Source organism: Ammodytes marinus (assembly GCF_949987685.1).
Source record: "Ammodytes marinus genome assembly, chromosome: 3".
In the NCBI taxonomy this organism is placed as follows: domain Eukaryota; kingdom Metazoa; phylum Chordata; class Actinopteri; order Uranoscopiformes; family Ammodytidae; genus Ammodytes; species Ammodytes marinus.
In genome coordinates, this window is record NC_137232.1 from 18,039,220 (window position 1) to 18,060,196 (window position 20,977).

At 38.9% G+C, this 20,977-nt stretch overlaps 3 protein-coding genes across 3 annotated transcripts; 2 read left to right on the forward strand and 1 right to left on the reverse strand.

The window, feature by feature from the left end:
• Positions 1-2,838: 2,838 nt before the first annotated feature.
• Positions 2,839-6,090, reverse strand: LOC307248632 (diablo IAP-binding mitochondrial protein-like). Its single transcript, XM_080025075.1, has 6 exons — positions 6,024-6,090; positions 5,627-5,759; positions 4,578-4,700; positions 3,966-4,076; positions 3,717-3,813; positions 2,839-3,342 (listed from the first exon to the last, which is right to left on the reverse strand). The coding sequence occupies exons 1-6, from the start codon at positions 6,056-6,058 to the stop codon at positions 3,137-3,139; spliced, it is 705 nt and encodes a 234-aa protein (XP_079881201.1). The 5' UTR covers positions 6,059-6,090; the 3' UTR covers positions 2,839-3,136.
• A 5,982-nt stretch (positions 6,091-12,072) lies between these two features.
• Positions 12,073-12,963, forward strand: LOC307248364 (odorant receptor 131-2-like; the record flags this gene model as incomplete). Its single annotated transcript, XM_080024766.1, has 1 exon — positions 12,073-12,963. One exon carries the CDS (start codon positions 12,073-12,075, stop codon positions 12,961-12,963), a length of 891 nt encoding a protein of 296 aa, XP_079880892.1.
• Positions 12,964-18,451: 5,488 nt separating this feature from the next.
• On the forward strand, positions 18,452-19,345 carry LOC307248365 (odorant receptor 131-2-like; the record flags this gene model as incomplete). Its single annotated transcript, XM_080024767.1, has 1 exon — positions 18,452-19,345. The coding sequence occupies one exon, from the start codon at positions 18,452-18,454 to the stop codon at positions 19,343-19,345; it is 894 nt and encodes a 297-aa protein (XP_079880893.1).
• Between the last annotated feature and the right edge of the window lie 1,632 nt (positions 19,346-20,977).

The window sequence follows — 20,977 nt, forward strand, 5'->3', positions numbered from 1 at the left end:
CACACTGTGCGGTGACGTCTCCATAGCCTGTATTACTAATAATATTATTAGTGTCCTCATCAGGGGAAGTGAACTCTCAGGGGGGGAACTCCATCCCTTGCAAAATCTAACCCGCTTTCTTTCCTGGGCACTATACAGCCCAGCTTCACTGTGATTATAGCATGACCCATGATGTGTCACCACAGCATACCCCCTGCCTTTATACCCTCTGGTGGTGTATTTATATCCTCAAAGAGCTATAAATCCCCAGGTGAAAGTGCTGCCCTTTTCACCAATCAATCTCCCCTCCTGGGCCACTTCGCATTGGGACAGTACAGCAAAGGTGTGAGGAGGCTCGTCTATTTATGGCACGACAAATCACCTCTTGTTTCCGTCCGCAAAACATTTAACGTGTTAATAATAAGCAATTTGGGTGAAATAGTTTCAGTGAGGCTTGTTTAACACCATTGGCATAACTTGTGCTGCGTGAATGCTCAAAGCCCCCTCCCCCCCATCCCTCCCTCAGTAGCACTGACTAGTTTATGAGCATTTATGGCCAATGACCTTTGTAATTGTGGTTACCTCATTGGAAGGGTTTACACTGCAAAGATACTCGGTTTGTGCAATTATATTTTCTTCCAGGCCTAGGCTTCACCACTGGCACCACCTCCCCTGTGTGACCAGTGGGTGCACATCCACACAGACCGTCTGGGACATTTGGTTTTACAGTCTGTGAAAACAGCCTTTGTTAAACACAACATTCCTCACTAGTCACATTGGTGAGCCGGTCCTTGCACACCTCAAAAACCTCCCACCCCCACAACCCCCCGCCTACTCCCCCTCTTCTGTAGCTGCACTCTCATGGTCCCATCCCCTGCCAAGACTTGACCATCTAGAGCAGGCGGAGGTCACCTCACTGCTGACGCCACACACTGGAGTCTGCAGCTCCACATAGGTCCTCCCCATAATGAGCTCCCTCTGAAAATGACCCTCTGCAGTACACGCTGACCTTTGGAAAGCATACGTGGAGACAAGGAAGAAGTGTACCTGTTACAAAGCCTGTTCACTCCACTGAAGGATAGGACATCTACACTACAGTAAGTAGTAAGGGTAAGGATTTATAGTTGCAGGTTTAGTTTAACTCTGTAGTTTGTACACTGTGAAGGCATTGCACATGAGTCTTGCGTTCTGCGTACTGTACTATACTGTAGGTGCACACGCTGGTTTAGAGACAAAATGCCACATGAAAATATAAAGAAAACGCGCCAAGGTGTGCAGTATTCAGGTTCCCATGTAATCACAAACATAAACACCAACGGAAATTGTGGAAGTCGTATCTATTGTAATTAAACTAAGTTAAATGAGAAATAGTGAATGCAAACATATTGCGTTCAACTTAATACAGCAATGTACAAAATACAAATGTGGTGCAATGGATTTAGATCGCCATCTGCTGGAATGAGAGGATAGTCCATCTTAAAATAATCAGGTGTTCATATAAATAGATAAGGAGTCATGAGGAGATTGTTCCAAATGTAGCCTACATCAAATGTAAGTGTTAGGGGGGACATTTGACCATACAGATAAGATAATATGAGGCCCCAGCCCAAATTAGACAATACAAAGTGACTTCTAAATACTTCCTAAATGGTGGCGTTTTCTTTCTTCCCCCATCACTTACATCGGAAGCATGGTAAAAGAGATTTCAAAAAGGCCTTGAGAAAAGGAACAGTTACAGCAAGTAAAACATGTTTTAGGACAGCCTTGGAAAATTATGAACATATCCTTTAAGCTTGAAAGGCAAGGCAGTTATATATAGGTCTACCCTCAGCAGAACCACTCACTAACATTTCTTAATTGTCTTACTTTGGGAAATTGGTCCAAAGTAAAATAATAAATTGTAACCTGCGAAGTCAAACATATAGGCAAATGATGCCAGTGTTGCATTCATCTCTTAGCATGTTTGACAACCTCCTCACACTTTAGCCTAAACCCGATTGAGAAATCTGAATCATTTTGTAATTTGTGCGCAGGAGACACACCTATCGAGTTAAGAAATGATGTATTTAATTATATTGTTTTCCACTTTAACAAGACGAGAGGAAGGCCTGTCTGTTTACTGTTCTGTGACAGTGTGGAAAGAGGCGATGCTGAAGATGAAGTGATGACAAGGGGGGTCAGGGCCCGGGGGGTTGAGAAATGGCCTAAAAGCTCAATAGAAGAGAGTCAGGACATGGGTAATTTGCAGTGAAGGTAGAGTTGTTGAGTGAAATAGTGAGACACAAATAACAAGTAAAACAACACCACCTTCAAGGTGTTCTCAGATGTACATGAAAAGTGGAAATCTGTGGGGAAACGTATTCCCTTGCAGATTGACGGTTTGGAAAGTGACGCAACCATACTACGTACAGCGTAAAAATGGTGGAACCATCAGCTGATTGGTTGAATCACAATGACAGTACGGTCATCCAATTGTGTGTTTGGTATGTTTTACTTTGTTATCGAAGTGGCTTCTGGCCCCTTAGAAAACAGAATACCTCCAAAGATGAGCACAGTGGACATTGTGTTCACATAGTAGTGTATGTTGGCACAAACACCTCACATCTGTAACATCCATCAACACCAACAATTAAACTGGAAACATTTTTTGAATATTCTGTATTTTTTTTTCAACGAGCTCCCAGCTTTTGGCAACAGCACAAAGTGGACGCATTGTTTTCCCTCCATTTTTAGCACTGGTTATGTGTTTTTAAGTCATTTTTGATAAACACGATGTGACAAAGACAAACCATAACAACAATTCTAGTTGAATTGTCTGATGTTATTGCAAAAAGTGAAGACCAAACCATTTTATGTTTTCATAATGTGCTTTTATTACAATTCATTTTGACAAACTTTAACACAAAAATATGAAGTTGGTGGAGTCACAAAACAATAAACAGTGCAGAGAGAGAGACAACATAATCTTAGTCTTAAGGACTTAAAAAGTAAATTATGGAGACATTATCCCCATCTTGTGTGATTTACTTCTTTTAAGCAGTTGGAGGTGTAAGCATACATTTGAAAACAATCTAGGACAAATTGCAAGTCAAAAATATCACGGAATTAGGAAAAAGAGAAGACTACTTTCAAATTCTGATCCCTCTGGCTAATTGTTTCAGTCTTCTCTTAGATAAGCCTCAGGCACTTCTTCCTCATCATCACTCTGTACGGAGGCAGCGTACTGTGTCATCCTTTCAACCTCCAGTACTTTGGTCTCTGCCAACGTCTTGTCTGCATCCTTTGAAAGTTTCTGTGCCTCCTCCACCTGCGACTGGGCCACCTGAATGTTCATCCTCCCTGTGATGGATGCGTTTTCAGCTCCTGGACACACACAGACACACACAAAGATGAAAAAAGTTCAAAGGTTGCCATAACACCACCTCAAGTTCAGACATTAGGCATTAGGTCATTACGAAGGCGCTCCCGTCCATCATCTCCATTTTGATTTCACACAAAGCCCCGCTGACTGACAGCAAGTGATCCGCGCACTGTCCAAAGTGTAACACTGACAGCAGCTGAATAGGAACAGACACAGGCAAGTCAAAGTGCAAAGCTCAGAGGAAAAGATTTACACTTGTATTCCTCATTACAAGAGCCATGAGAAAAAACCTGCCTTCAACTCTCAACCATGACACACCTGCCGGTTCAATCACGCAGGCCAAATGACCACATTCGGACATTTTTCTTTAACACACCTGAGGCATACGCTGCCTCCACTGCCGTTTCACACAGCCTGATTGCGTTGGCCCAGGTTAACTCGAAGCGCTGGCATTCATCTTGTTTGTCACTAACCTGTCAAGACAGAGAAAATTATAAATGCAGGGTCAGATCAAACAACATGGTTTTTTTTTTCGATTGTGAATGTCTGCGGTCATATTTATGGTGTGGCAATCAACAAGTGGGAAAAAAACTTGGGTTTGTTAGGAAGAAGACGATAAACTAACCTCTGCGCGTTGGCGAATGATCACCTGCCATATTGTATCCTCCTCCGCTGGAGTCAGTTTTCCAAGAGAGGCCAGATATTGTCTATAGAGAGCAATGAGTGTGTGCACAGCCTGTAAGCAAACAGACGGAAAACAGACAAATGACTTACTAAATAAAGACCCAGTATGGAGGCAGAGCGAACACATTTTTCACTTTACAAACTCATTTAGTTGGTAAATTCAGACAGAAAAAAGTATTAAGATGATCCCTACCCACTAGACTGGACAATGGGGGAAATGTATTTTGATGCCTTTAATACCTCTGATAAAATGCCCTTTACCTCTTAACACAAATTCAAACCAAATCTCTCTACATGTCGTTCACTAAGGCAAGTGGGGAAAATATTTGTCCCTCATACATAATATTTATATTTTCATATAACATTCTTTTAATTTTCTTTTTTGCTTGGTGCAGCTCAATGTCATCACATTGCATCAATAGGTGTAAACGTTACCATACTGTGTGGAGAAAATGAGAGAATCGCTGGCTGCCAATAACAAAGGCTACTTCGGTATAACTTGTCATATACTTTCAATTATGGTAAACAAATTGTGGTGAGAGCTCTTACTTACTTTTGAGTAATCTGTGATGGCATCTATGAGAGCCAAGGTGGTCTGAGAGAGAAACGTGCTTGAGCTGTCCGTCACCAGAGAGGCTGCTCTTCTGATCAGTGTGTCATGAGAGAGGTTTTCCACCTACAACCAAAGGAACAGAGTAAGAGAACACATACACACACAAGAAAGGTTCCTACAGCTTAAAGGCCTACTTCACCGGTGGGAATATGAAGGTGTATTGAATTCTGAGATCCCATGTAGTATAAATGTGCAAAAAAAAAAAAATCGGTTCATCCTAGCCTGAGAAAAGGCAGAAAGAGTGTTTTTTTAACCCTATATTAATCTTACTGTGACATCACAGTAAGATAAATATAGGGTTAAAAAAAAATTACTTTGTAAATATTACTGTGATGTCACAGGAGAAATCACAGTAATATTTACAAAGTAAGTTTTTTTTTAACCCTATATTTATCTTACTGTGATGTCACAGTAAGATTAATATAGGGTTAAAAAAACACTCTTTCTGCCTTTTCTCAGGCTAGGATGAACCAATTTCAATTTTTTTTGCACATTTATACTACATAGGATCTCAGAATTCAATACACCTTCATATTCAAACCGGTGAAGTAGGCCTTTAAGGTAAATTAGAATTAAGACTTGTTTTAAACCAATCAGGACTACATTATTGACCAATGTTACAATAAAAAACACTGTAGAAGATACAGTTTAAGTAGTTTATTGTCACTATATTGAGGGTCTGACAACAGTATAGCCTACAACGACATTAAAGCAGCACTCCCAGAGACAACATGTCGCAGCATGACCATCTTAGATCATATCATGCTGATCTGTGTTATGATAATGTGGCAAGAACTGATTACTGAAAAATAGATAAGACCTGTACCACCACCAATTATTTGCATTGTTTCAACTTGCAACGTCAGGGTGAAAGAATCATAAAAACCTACTGCCGATGTCTTAGCATTTTTAAGACTTCTGACAGTGTAATGCCAGTGAGTATGCTGTAGATGACTGCTGTAATCATGACGGGGAGTTGATACACTCACCTGTCTGAAAGGTACCGCACACAGCCCAACGCCCACGGTTAATGACGCCACACTCGAGTACACAATATTTGTCCATTTGATCGGTTTATTCACTCCACTTTGTCTGCTGCTGAACAGGACACGAGCAGAACTCCTGAACAAAACACAGAACCAATGTCAGCATCAAACTAGTGACGTTAAATACAGGATATTTACAATTAAGCTCCGAAGCACTGAATTTAATGTTGAGACTATGAACAACAAGTGAAACCAGTATTACGTTCACTTCCGGTTCCTCACATTTCCCCACATTGAACCCAGCAGTAGCACTACATTGTCTAAGAGTGTGTTATTTTTTAGTATAGTGTGTATTAATGACACTACAAAGGTTACCAGAATAACGTTATAAAGCCCCTACCTGAGGCAGGCTGATACCCTCCTCAGCGCGGCCATCGTGGTCCGCCACAATAAACTGTTCGTCACCGAGCAAAGGTTCCCACTGCTTTCAGGCCGCCACAGTATTGCCTATGTCGCCCTCTAGTGGTTAAGGTAAAAACTAAATCCTGTGCTCAAATGTGTTTGAGATGAGATACAATGGGCCTTTTTAAAATGCAGCACAAAACGTTTTTCTACTTTTTAGATTGTTTGTTAAAATATCTCATCCGTTCGATGTATTGCCATGACATTCGATATATCTGTCATTTGTTCCCAGAAGATGCATAGGAAAAAAAGAGCAATTAGTTTTCAACAATTAACTTTTTTGTAATATGTTGTCATCCCTCTTTACTCAGAGCACAAATCCACAAAGGATAGTTTAAATAATTAATGAACCAATCAACCATCACCTTTAATGAGTTTCATAGGAGTTTATTTCCCAATAGAAAAAGTGATGATCAACTCATTAGCATCGCTGGTCTGTTATGAATCCAAATCCACCAGGAGAACAACAATCCATGACTTCAGAGTGTAACCACCATCACCATCTTATTCCTTAATGATATGTGTGTTAGCTGCTGCTATAGTAACTGAGTATACAGACCAGACAATGACAACAATACAAACTTGTATTGCAAAACAAACTGTCAGATACAGAAATAGTCCAGTGAAGTTTTGCTAAGTATCATTAAACCAGCATTTGGGTAAAGTGACTGTTGCTTCTATGTTCGAGAATATGGCAAAATCGGAGTTTATTGTCCTGTAAAACCAGGATCGAACTTGATTGTCGTCTGTCATCTTTGTTTGTACAAATATAATTTAATCTTCCTACTTGTTGTATCTAAATTTCTCAGTAAATTACTATCTTGCTGTGAACTCCTTAAAATCCAGGCATAATCATTTGTACTCAAGCTGGAGAAATAATAAGCCATATAGTACAGAGTATACATCATGGGAGATAATAGTAATGACAAGCATGGTAAAAGAGATTTCAAAAAGGCCTTGAGAAAAGGAACAGTTACAGCAAGTAAAACATGTTTTAGGACAGCCTTGGAAAATTATGAACATATCCTTGAACCAGGGAGATGCATTTACATGGTATGCACATTAACAAGCAGGCCATCAGGACACCCTGTGTTTGGGTTTTTCAAATTACTTCTTTTTTGGTTTTAGGAGGCCCAACAGACACAACCCAACCCAGGTAATGGCCCACAAACCGGCTCTTTGTGCCTGATTTTGTCTAATCTCAGGTTTTTCAGTGGGATCACTCCTCCCAGTTAGCTTGCCATGCAGGGATTTGGTGGCCATGAATTTGTTTGCAGATGATAACTATGACAAGCATGAGAAGAAAGAGGAGCAATTGCTGCTTCTCCTGTATGGAGCTGTGTGTGTCTGTATGAGGAGTCAGAAACAGTATGGTGGGATCTTGAAACTAAAGGCTTTACAAAAGCTACAGAAACCCACAGAAACAGCGTGTTTTCGTAAATGTATTCTCCAAGTGAGTCCATGACAAGCCAATGCAGAACTGTGACAAATATCTATATAGAGTGACATAAATGTCACATGCAGTTCGATATAACATAATGACACACTGTTTTTTCTTCCTTAATCTCCTTTTGTCCCTCGCCAGCTACCTCAACTCCACACTCTACACAACCCTGACATGATTGGTATGATAGTTGTTACAGATATTCAAGTTTCCGAAAGGGTAAACTCTAATAACTATGGTGATCATTTGACTTTTCCTTTAGTGCTACAATGTGGTCAATGTTTTCTCTTCCTAAAGAAAGTAAAATGTTCTTTATTTACATTTTGTAACATTCTCATTGTTCCTAGACAATGTATTCTGGTAAGTTTAGTGACTTTTCTTGTAGCATCAACAGCAGGTTGACATTTTTGGTTCAAAGTAAAAAATGTCCCACTCGTGATAAATCCAACTCTGGTCATCACGTTTCTTTTAGTGCTACCAATATGTTGACATTTTTGGTATTTGTTCAAATATCTGTTCGATGAATAGCCAAAAGCCAAAAGACAAAGACAATAGTTTTTCGACTAACTTTACTCAGAGCACAAATCAACAAAGGATATTTTGAATAATTAATGACCAACTAACCGTCACCCTTAATGAGTTTCACAGGAGTTTATTTCCCATAAGAAAAAAAGTGATGATCACCTCATTAGCATCGCTAGTCTGTTTTTAGTTTAAATCCACCAGGGGAAAAACAAACCATGAGTGTCATCACCACTTATTGCTTTCTGACACCAGTGTGTGTAAGTTGCTGCTATAGTTACTGAGAGCACAGACCAGACAATGACAACAACACAAAATTGTATTAGAAAACTAACTTTTCAGATTTAGAAATCCTCAAAGTCCTCAAATAAAAGACCAGTTGTCAATAAACCAGCACTTTGGGTGCACTGACTTTTACTTTCATGATGAGATGGGATGATTTAGACAATATTGCAAAACAAGAGTTTGTTTACAACCGCTTTTGTTTATTATACTGTAACAACGATTCAACTCAATTTGTTGGTTGACTTAAAGATTGGAGTTAAGGAATAGTCTGTTATACTCTAAGGGTGTATTCACACTGGGAAAGTCCGCTAGTTCACTTGCTTTGGTCCAGACCAAATAGAGTTTAGATTTTTTTTGTTTGGTGTGGTCCACTTTCATATTGCCCCTTTTGCAAGTGAACCAGCATTACGAAGCAAAACTACACGTGATCTGAGGTCATTTCTTCATTGGACAGACATTCTGGAATGGAGAGAAGCAGGAAGCAGGAAGTAAAAACTGCGAAATATATCATTGATATAATATTGGGTTAAAAATAATAAAAAGGCCTACATCTAGCCTATAAAGAAAGAAGGAAAACATCAAATTATTGTTGTTTCATATGGTTATAATATGTAGCCCTATGATGTGAAACATAATTGTTACTGTATTTTTGCTGCTGGACGCGCTCAAGCTGACACTCAGCTGCTTAAGCTGTGTATCAGCTGGGTGTCAGTTCGGCGCAGTTCAGCTCCAAAATGACACTGGGATAGTATTGACGGTCCCATACATGGGAAGCAAAATAAAAACACACACTTCTTGCGCAGCGTGAACCTTTTGGCACTGTGCGGGAGATGCTCCCCTCTCTTTCATCTGATCGCTGAACACATTCAGCATTTTTACGCGTCCTCTCAATCAAATGTAATATATTGTGCTGAGCTCCCGGTCATAACTTATCGTCCTAGCAATAACAACACTTTCCCATAATGTGAAGCTGACGGCAATTTATTAAAAAAGAAAAGAAAGAAAAGGCACAGTGCCTCCTGCATTTGGGTCGAATCGAGTCCGGACAAATTCACACCACAAATGAACTGCAGCAGAGTGCGCATGGAAGCGCACCGAGACCACCTCTTCAGCTGGGTCCCGGAGCTCTTGTTTGGTCCGCCCCCGAGTGCGATTGCTGTATTCACACCTGCCTGAAAGATGCGCACCGAAGGCAGAAGTGCATCTGAGTTTGTTTCAACCGAACTAAACACGGCATGTGTGAATACACCCTAAAACACAAAGATGCTGGTTCACGTGGGACAGGGTATGATAGCACTGCTACCAGCAGCTTTCCACGTGAGTGTTACAACCAGAGCCAAAGCCTTCATGGGGCCCTAAGCAGAATTTGATTAGGGGGGCCCTCTCGAAACGTGCTGCCCAAAACATTGACTATTGTTAAATATCATTCACACAACCAGTATGTTACGCTATTGCCTCCGATGTCCAGCTGGGTGAAAATAGTAGCCAGCCGAGGTCACGACCCGGGGGTGTGCCCCTCCGGGAGATTTTTTTTTACCTTTTTAAAGTGAAACGCATGAATCTGGTGCACTTTGAAAGGAAAATTAAGAGGCTAAATCTGAGGAATTTTGCGTGAACAAATAATTTGGAGACACTGGGTCGGATGAATTAGAAGCTATTGAAGAAAGACACATGGATTTTCCATAAAAATATACATTTAAAATAAAATATTATGCAGGGTCCTCTGGGATGGGTTTGGTGCTCTTTTTCTTTTACGGGACATATTTTTCTGTAATATAATGAATGCATTTAAATGCAGTGAGAGGAACGAAGCAGAAGAACTCTGTTGTCCAGCTATCTTTTTTTCCACAGACGAGGCTGAAATAGGCTATAGACTATACACAGTGCATGGGTAACTGAGGGCAGCCCCATTTTCTTAGGACGTCTGGACGTGATCAGTTAACCTCAGATTACTTCCCAGATGAACTGATTCAATTATTAGGCTATTAACTATCTACCAAAACATTGTATTCCTTTTTTGGATGATAATTCACATTTACATAATATGATGTTGATATCAAACACACAAAAAAAAAAACATTCAGGACCCTAAGCAACCGCTTAATTCGCTTATGCCTCAGAGTCGGGCCGGCTTCGCTGACAAGTGACCACTATAAGCGGGTGGGTAACTTGGAGGCAGGCTGTCCTGCCCACCCAATTAGAGGCAATGCATGGTAATGGTATATTCTATAGTATTAATGAATTGTCTGAATTTTATTTGACATTTTCTTGGACAGCGAACGAACAGGTCCGAAAAAAAAAATCTTCAATTTTGATTGGGTGGGCAGGGTGCACATTTGGGTGGGCTGAGCCCACCCTTGCCCCTGGCTACCGCCGGCCCTGTATGCAGGTCCACTCTACCATCACTTCCACACTTCAATGGTGTCCGGGGGATAACAGGAATAAGCTTTCTTGTTCGTTTTTTTAATAACTGACTATAAATCGATAAATGAAAAATGGCTGAATTCTAAAGTCTTGTGACTTAAAGCTGCAGTTGAGAGTTTTTTTACTGTAATATTTGGCAAAACTGTCATAATAGCCATTCAGCTATATGTAGGTGAAGTCTGAAAATATATTTTTATCACTTTGCTCCCCCCTGCCTCTGTGTGCTGCCCCCCAAAATTGCCACCGCTCATGTTAATTTTGACCAATCAGAGCGAGGTCAGATTCTCCGCTCTTATTGGCTGTGGGACCTTGGCAACGACGTTGATGCGTCAGTTGCGTGAGCGTTCACGACCCTAGCAGTCTGACACTAGCCTACTGTTTGGTACTAGGCTACTACGGCGGACAGCGAGTAGCAATGTCTTCACAAACAAACCCTCAATTTACCATTCCCAGGATACTAACAACTAACACCGCTAAGACAGCAAAAAAACGAGGAAAGACGAATGTTGAAAAGTTAACTGCTGAAAGGGAGACGCAGAGAGGTCGAAAAAAAGTACACCGGCCATGTCTTCTTGCTCTATCACATCAAGACCTCTCCGACCGCGACCTCGTCCCCTTCCTCTGCCCCTAGGCTGCCTGCTGCTAGCAGCAGGACGACTTTTTTTTTTTCAAAACAGCGACAAGCGACAAATCTAGCTTTTTTTTCTGGTGTTATTGGTGACTTTTTTCGCCAAAGCAAGTATCACCTCTTCTCAACGAGCAGCAGGAGCACTGACACACAGCCCGCTCCTCGCGCAGCAGCCCCGAGCAGCCCCTCCCAGCTGCGGTCAGAGCAGGAGCATAGATAGTAGGAGATACACACACACACCTCTCCGCTCTGTTACAATTAGTTTGCTATCTTGCCTGGCTGTTACAGCTACTTTTGTTAGGCCTACCAGCACACTTACAATGATTTTAAGCTAACATACATGGTATGTCTGTGATTAAAATGTATGCTCAATATGTACGTATGTAGTTATCATTACTAATGTTTAATCACCTCGGAATCGGACATGGTGTTTGTCTCCTGTCAATGTAACTGAATTCACATGAACGCGCATAGCTGTCGTTCGGAGGGAGGAGCTACAGCAGGTAGAGCGTTGGGAAAACAGTCGTTGGGATCCCAACGGCTGAAACTCTCAACTGCAGCTTTAAAAGAAGCTTGGCATTGGACTTGGGTCATAATGCAATAGGACTGTGATCTTGGTTTTTATATATATATATATATATATGCTCTATGGCAGATAATAAGTCATTCTTTAGTGTCGGAGCCATGCAGAACAATGACAGACTCATTATTGTGCAGACTCTGGTGATTGTTTTCCTTTGCATCAACATTTTGCTCATTGTGACTTTTTTTTCAAAGGACTCTTTCTACACCACCATGCGCTACATCTTATTTGCTGTTACACTACTGTCTGATAGCATAATATTAATCATGTCTGATATCCTGCTCATCCTCGCCTACTTTAGGTTTGCTATACAAAATGGCTTTTGTGTCATTATCTATATTATTTCGGCGCTTTGCATTTTTATCACACCAATTACTCTGACAGCAATGACCCTGGAGCGATATGTGGCCATTTGCATGCCACTGCGCCATGGAGAGCTGTGCACCATACGCAGGTCGCTGAACTCTATCCTCATCATTCACTGCATCAGCTCTGTTCCCTGCATTGTTGTTCTCTCCATCTCCTTTGCATCTGCGACCCCCAGCTTCTATACTCAGGTCAAAGTATGCTCTGTGGAATCTTTCATCTTTCACAGGTGGCAGGGTCATCTTCGTTCAGCCATAGGCCAATTCTACTTCTTGTTCATGTGTGTCATCATTGTATTCTCCTATGTTAAAATAATGCATGTGGCCAAAGCTGCATCAGGAGAGAAGAAGAAGTCATCGTTGAAAGGGCTCAAAACAGTAATGCTTCATGCTTTCCAGCTAGTGCTCTGTCTCATCCAGTTGTGGTCCCCATTCATAGAAGCATATGTACTTAAAATTAATTTAAGTTTATTTATTAATGTCAGGTATTTTAATTACATCGCTTTCATTCTTGTTCCAAGATGTCTGAGTCCTCTCATTTATGGTTTTAGGGATGAATTGTTTTTTCATGCACTGAAATACAACCTTCTCTGTGGCATTTATAAGAAACCTTCAGATGTATTTTGATTTTAAAAAAGTAATGAAGTTACGCTAAAACACCACATTTTACATGTGTCTCTGGCTGTGTTTATAATTATCTTTAAGAAAAGTACTGAAATTATTAAATGATCGATTTGCAACGGCATCAAAATGGCTATACGGTATGACATATGAGCATGTGTGTGATTATATTGCACTTATTCCATCCCATCCCATTCCCTACACATTTTCTAACTTACATTAAGGTGACCCTATTTTATTTGATACAAATTTACATTAGCATTAGCACATTTTGAATAATTTGAGTAACGTAATATTTTCTTTGATGAAAGGGTGAAATTGTTTCACATGAAATTGTTTATTTTATAACATACCAGTTTTATTTAGGAGAACAACAATTTAAATCAGAAGTTTGCTTCAATAGATAAACATTTTGTATATTTTATTGATAGCATTTCCAAATGTAGTATTTATCTGTGTAAATACTCTATAACTTGAATACAGAAATCAATTTCTCTAATGTTGTAATTTACTGAAAGGATGCATTTCTAAGCTGTTTGTTTGCTGGAAAATTGGTATTACAGATGCAACTTTAGATCTTTGCAGATTGGGTTGCACTCTCAACCCTGCCAATCTCAATGAGAGACCATGATTCACAACAGGGTCTATCAGTTACTGTATTTCATCAGAAATTACAGCTCTATGTCTTCTATGAACAGTGAATCATCGCTCAGACTAAATGGAACTAGGAACGTTTTTTTTTCTGACCTGTAAGTTAAAGTTTGTTTTTGCCACGCTTCAATCGTGATAGCAGGATAGCCTGTATCCCTGCATATTTATCTGAAGTAAAGTAATGATGAATCATCCTAATGCATGAATCATACTTATAATACCCTTAAACTGTGCATGATCCATGAAAATTAAGATACATTTTGCTCCCGTTTTCACAGTGTTTTGAACCTTGAACCAACTGCAAAATCCAACAAATATTTAACATACATTTATCCCAGAGGATATATACATATAACAAAAGTTTAAAGACATTTTAAGCCGGTTCATATGCTGATAGTTCCTAAATGTTTTATGATCGAACCGGTTTGCTCTCAAGCAGTATGTGTAACAATAGTGTCAATCAGCATAACAAAATATTTTTTTTTTTAAATATGACATTGTTAATTATGATTTATTTTATGTAAAAAGGGGAATTAAACTATAGAGTTTGAGGTTGCCTGTGTCTTCTATTACAAAATATGTAATTCTTTATCGCACTTTTGTTATTTACAACAAACATTATACAGTATATTATATATCTCATAATGCTGAATGACAAAAGTCATATTACCTGGTGTCTTTCATAATTTAATAAATGTCAATTTTCTTACAGCAAAGACAACATTAAAGGTGCACTATGTAACTTGGGGTGTGTCAGAGAAGTGAACATTTTCCTATTTGTAATCTCAAAACTGAATAAACTAATTTCCCTCACAGGAAAATTGGATCCCTGGAACACTGTAAGAAGTTAGGAAGCTATAAAGGAATGCTCAGTCATTGTAATCCAGACACTTTTTGTCAAAATCAGCTTGTATCTAAAACCGACAGTCTGGACGATTGGAGCATTCGCTCTGAGCGTCAAATACTGCCGCGGTTAGTAGGGGAGAGTGGGGTGAGATGTGCCACTTTTTACTCAAAGTGATTTTAAAGTGAGGCCTTGACAGTTATGTCTCCAACTCAAATATGTACATATATTTCAGGATGTTGTGCATCCCTGGCAATAAAAACTTTGGATCTGGAATAAACTGTTTAAGAAATATAGCTTTCGGAAAAAATACCATGGGGTATGTTGTGCCATTGATATATATCTCATAAACTGTAATGCAAGACAAATCCATAAGACAATTACTTATTTAAGGTTTATTTGAAGTAAATAAAGTAAATATTTTACAAAGATTGAAGGTACATTTTCCTAATCAAGGCCTAGTAGATCTAGGTGGTTTTACCTGCAAAGCTCACAATGACAAAGTCACCATCATCATCTTTCTGGCCATCTGTACTCTGGTCAGTGGTGTCGTTAAGTGGAATGGAGATGGCAGTCTCTTCTGAGCTACTGTAGACGATCACTTTCTTTTTGGTGACCATCGTATATAGCCATGCCACTGGCACAACTCTCAGACATGTACTTTGCACTAGTTGCTCCGTGCTTGTGCAACCAACTGCCACCCGACAAATGTGATTTCCCCTCCATTTCTGCCTTTAAATCAAGGCTCAAAACCCATATGTACACCCTGGCTTTTCCTCCCCATTAACTATCTTACCTCTGCACTACTATCTTTGTTTATATGTGGATGTCTGGGCTTTATGTATTTTACTTTTGTTTTTGTTATTTTACCTTCATTGTTTACCTACTGAATGCACTATGTACAGCACTTTGGACAGTGCAAACTGTTATAAATGTGCTTTTATAAATACATTTTACTTACTTACTTACTTACTTACTTACTTATAACTCACCTAGGCCCTTTGGCACAAATCACCCCAACCCCAGAATTTTGGATAATTAGCATGATGCAGCAGTTCAGGACTGACATCGTGCTAACTGTATAGACTCAAAGTGTAGCATACTAAAGCACTAAAACATGTGTCAAATGTTTTCAAACTTGTCTATAATTGTTCAGACACAATAATCAAAAAACCTTGGTCATGGAAATTTTACTTTGAAAGGCAAAACACAGTTTCTTTTTAGCTTAAATGTGAATGAATGAATGAATGAATGAATGAAAACCTTTATTTAAACAAACTCGAAAGGCATTGAGTTTCCCCTCATTTACAACGCCGACGAGCGCACAACAAACACAACAACAACAATAACAACAGAGTGACAGAATAAAACAGAGAAACACAAAATCCTAGCAAGATAAAAAAGATCAAAAGAAATAAAAAATTACAATAAAAGAGCTTAAAAAATTAATTCAGTTAAAACAAATGCAGTGGTGATGGTGAAAATCAGAAATCATAGATTTAAAAGAAGAAAAAGTGGGGAGAATGGTCATATTGAAGTTGCTCTGAAGGGCATTCCAAGAGGTGGGGGCACTATAGCTAAAAGCAGTTGTTCCCAGCTTAGAATGAGCTCTAGGAACCTTTAAAAGCAGCAGCTCACTGGATCGGGTATTAAAAGACTGAGAGTTCCAGTCGAGCATAGCTGATAAATAGGGTGGCTGTTTACCAATTAAGGATTTAAAAATAAATAAAAACCAATGTAACTCACGTCTCAATGACAGGGATGTCCAGCCGACTTTTTCATACAGGGAACAGTGATGAGTTTTAAAGGAATCACCTGTAATGAATCTAAGGGCTGAATGGTACACCGAGTCAAGGGGTTTTAGGGCAGTAGCAGAAGCATGTCTATAAACTATATCTCCATAATCCAACACTGATAAAAACACTGCTTCGATTACCCTTTTCCTACAAATTTTTGGGAAACTTGATCTGTTCCGATATAAAAAACCAATTTTTTGACGAGATTTGAGAACAAGTTTGTCAATATGGGGTTTAAAAGTGAGCTTCTCATCTAGCCAGATACCAAGGTACTTATATTCAGAGACTTTTTCGATCAAAGAACCGTTTACAGCATAGATGCATGCACTGTTGTCCAATTCTCTAGCCCTAGAGAACAACATGAATTTAGTTTTAGTCTGGTTAAGGACAAGTTTAAGTGAAATAAGAGCATTCTGAAGAGCATTAAAGGACAGTTGCAGATTCTCAATAGCTGACTTTGCAGAGTCAGCAACACAGTACAAAATGGTGTCATCAGCATAGAAATGGATTTGACAACCACTGACAAGAGACACAATATCATTGATGTAGATGGTGAATAGCAACGGACCTAAAATTGAACCTTTTGGAACACCTTTGGTTATGGGTAAGAAACCAGATTGGATATTACCTAGCTTCACACATTGAGATCGGTCAGAAAGGTAATTACTGAACCAGCTACACGCATTTTCACTAAGACCAATGTTAGCCAATTTATCTAATAGTAAAGAATGGTCTACTGTATCAAAGGCTTTACTGAGATCAATAAAGAGGGCAGCACAGTGTTTACTATTATCTAAGGCAGAGACAATATTGTTAGTAACCAGAGTGATGGCAGAGATAGTGCTATGGTTAGTTCTAAAACCAGATTGGTGAACAGATAAAATAGTGTGACTTGAGAGAAATGTTTTCAATTGGTTATTAATAAGGGATTCCAGCGTTTTTGACAGACATGACAGTCTGGATATTGGCCTATAGTTATTAGGGTCAGTTTTTTCTCCCGCTTTATACAAAGGAAGGACACAAGCTGATTTCCAGATCCTTGGAATAACGCAGGAAGATATAGAAAGATTAAAAATGTGGGTAATACACTCTGCAATTACAGGGGCTGAAAGCTGGAGAAAGAATGGGTCTAGGTTGTCTTCTCCAGTGGATTTCTTGGGGTCAATGCTTAAGAGAGCATCAAGAACCGATACTGGAGGACACAGGAACAAAAGAAAACTGAGGAACAATGTGCTTATATCGTATTCCTTGTGTCTCCCTTCTTTACGGGATTAGTCAAATGGATGGCTCTTCTTAAATATGGTCATATTTCCAATTTCTTCCACGGTTTTCTAGAAACAAGGGGTGGCACAACTTCCCCACTGGCACAACTCAGGCCACTCTCCCCTATAAATATAAACAAATGTTCTCTGGACATTGTACACCCCACCTTTAAAAGTTAGTCTTTCACTGTTGTTGTTTACAGCAGCTGGGCCCACTGTTCTGTTTACATACATATTCTCATTTTACGTTTGGTTCAAATTGCCTCAAAATAATTTAGTTTTGATTCATTATGATAGAATTATTCAATGCTAAAAATGCCATAGAGAAAATATGTTATTTAAACTAACTGCATAATGTTTAAATGTAATCCCCCTAACCTCAAACTGCATAGTGAACCTTATTTAAATGTACATTGAGCATGTTTGTATTTATAGATGCTAAGTTTTAAACAAAAAAATAAATTGGAAAGTAAATAAATAGGGAAATACTGTATATTCAAAGGTATGTAGGCAGGTATGTATTTATTTTTACATTTTGATTTATTAATGAATGGTTATATTTATTTTTATCTTTTTTTCTTTATTTTTTCTTTATGGCAGTTTTGGTCCTCCACAGTTAAGGGTTAGTGACGACACTGTGAGCAAAGTTTCATTTAGTGATATTCTGGGAGGTTCAAGTCACTATCCTATAAATTCTTCCTCCTCAGTCCTCTCTCAGAGCTCTGCACAGACCTCAGCAGAATACATTCATATTTAAAACTGTGTGCCACAATGCCATGTTACAGCAGGAAGGGTTTGCTAAATGGCTGAATTCTAAAGTCTTGTGACTTAAAAGAAGCTTGGCATTGGACTTGGGTCATAATGCAATAGGACTGTGATCTTGGTTTTATATATATATATGCTCTATGGCAGATAATAAGTCATTCTTTAATGTCGGAGCCATGCAACAGAACGATGACAGACTCATTATTGTGCAGACTCTGGTGATTGTTTTCCTTTGCATCAACATTTTGCTCATTGTGACTTTTTTTTCAAAGGACTCTTTCTACACCACCATGCGCTACATCTTATTTGCTGTTACACTACTGTCTGATAGCATAATATTAATCATGTCTGATATCCTGCTCATCCTCGCCTACTTTAGGTTTGCTATACAAAGTGGCTTTTGTGTCATTATCTATATTATTTCGGCGCTTTGCACTTTTATCACACCAATTACTCTGACAGCAATGACCCTGGAGCGATATGTGGCCATTTGCATGCCACTGCGCCATGGAGAGCTGTGCACCATACGCAGGTCGCTGAACTCTATCCTCATCATTCACTGCATCAGCTTTGTTCCCTGCATTGTTGTTCTCTCCATCTCCTTTGCATCTGCGACCCCCAGCTTCTATACTCAGGTCAAAGTATGCTCCGTGGAATCTTTCATCTTTCACAGGTGGCAGGGTCATCTTCGTTCAGCCATAGGCCAATTCTACTTCTTGTTCATGTGTGTCATCATTGTATTCTCCTATGTTAAAATAATGCATGTGGCCAAAGCTGCATCAGGAGAGAAGAAGAAGTCATCGTTGAAAGGGCTCAAAACAGTAATGCTTCATGCTTTCCAGCTAGTGCTCTGTCTCATCCAGTTGTGGTCCCCATTCATAGAAGCATATGTACTTGAAATTAATTTAAGTTTATTTATTAATGTCAGGTATTTTAATTACATCACTTTCATTCTTGTTCCAAGATGTCTGAGTCCTCTCATTTATGGTTTTAGGGATGAATTGTTTTTTCATGCACTGAAATACAACCTTCTCTGTGGTATTTATAAGAAACCTTCAGATGTATTTTGATTTAAAAAAAGTAATGATGTTATGCTAAAACACCACATTTTACATGTGTCTCTGGCTGTGTTTATAATTATCTTTAAGAAAAGTACTGAAATTATTAAATGATCGATTTGCAACGGCATCAAAATGGCTATACGGTATGACATATGAGCATGTGTGTGATTATATTGCACTTATTCCATCCCATCCCATTCCCTACACATTTTCTAACTTACATTAAGGTGACCTTATTTTATTTGATACAAATTTACATTAGCATTAGCACATTTTGAATAATTTGAGTAACGTAATATTTTCTTTGATGAAAGGGTGAAATTGTTTCACATGAAATTGTTTATTTTATAACATACCAGTTTTATTTAGGAGAACAAAAATTTAAATCAGAAGTTTGCTTCAATAGATAAACATTTTGTATATTTTATTGATAGCATTTCCAAATGTAGTATTTATCTGTGTAAATACTCTATAATTTGAATACAGAAATCAATTTCTCTAATGTTGTAATTTACTGTAAGGATGCATTTCTAAGCTGTTTGTTTGCTGGAAAATTTGTATTTCAGATGCAACTTTAGATCTTTTCAGATTGGGTTGCACTCTCAACCCTGCCTATCTCAATGAGAGACCATGATTCACAACAGGGTCTATCAGTTACTGTATTTCATCAGAAATTACAGCTCTATGTCTTCTAGGTCTTCCTCCACACATACACACTCTCACTGCCACTCTACTCCCTCCACCAACCTGTCATCATTCTCCTTTTCCGAACTAAAGTATTTTTGAGCTTTCCCTATTTACTGTAGGGGAGAGTGGACTGAGTTGTGCCAGTGGGGAAGTTGTGCCACCCCTTGTTTCTAGAAAATCGTGGAAGAAATTGGAAATGTGACCATATATTTAAGAAGAGCCATCCATTTGACTCATCCTGTAAAGAAGGGAGACAAGGAATAAGATATAAGCACATTTAAGCTAAAAAAAACTGTGTTTTGCCTTTCAAAGTAAAATTTCCATGATCAAGGTTTTTTGATTATTGTGTCTGAACAATTATAGACAAGTTTGAAAACATTTGACACATGTTTTAGTGCTTTAGTATGCTACACTTTGAGTCTATACAGTTAGCACGATGCCAGCCCTAAACTGCTGCATCATGCTAATTATCCAAAATTCTGGGGTTGGGGTGATTTGTGCCGAAGGGCCTAGGTGAGTTATAAGTAAGTAAGAAAGTAAGTAAAATGTTTTTATAAAAGCACATTTATAACAGTTTGCACTGTCCAAAGTGCTGCACATAGTGCATTCAGTAGGTAAACAATGAAGGTAAAATAACAATAACAAAAATAAAAGACATAAAGCCCATACATCCACATATAAACAAAGATAGTAGTGCAGAGGTAAGATAGTTAATGAGGAGGAAAATACGGTGGCCCTGAGAGCTCACGGCACTGCAACATCAGAAAACACATACAAGAAGACAAAACGCAAGCAAATAGCCCGAAACACGACGGAAGTGCTTCCGTAAGTGTTTCCAGAGGACACTTAAAAGTGATGCACACGTCCAGACAGGCTTGTTGTTTATGCAGATTTTGACCATGATATTGACTCACAGTGCTATTAAGGTTATCTTTCCGTCTACACTACCTAGCC

Excerpts from the sequence above, each read along its gene's own strand:
- LOC307248632 (XM_080025075.1), bottom strand. The coding sequence starts at position 6,058 with ATGGCCGCGCTGAGGAGGGTATCAGCCTGCCTCAG. Across the intron at positions 5,760-6,023 it reads AGGGTATCAGCCTGCCTCAG|GAGTTCTGCTCGTGTCCTGT; the intron begins GTAGGGGCTTTA and ends TGTTTTGTTCAG. Across the intron at positions 3,814-3,965 it reads TCATTCGCCAACGCGCAGAG|GTTAGTGACAAACAAGATGA; the intron begins GTTAGTTTATCG and ends CTGTCTTGACAG.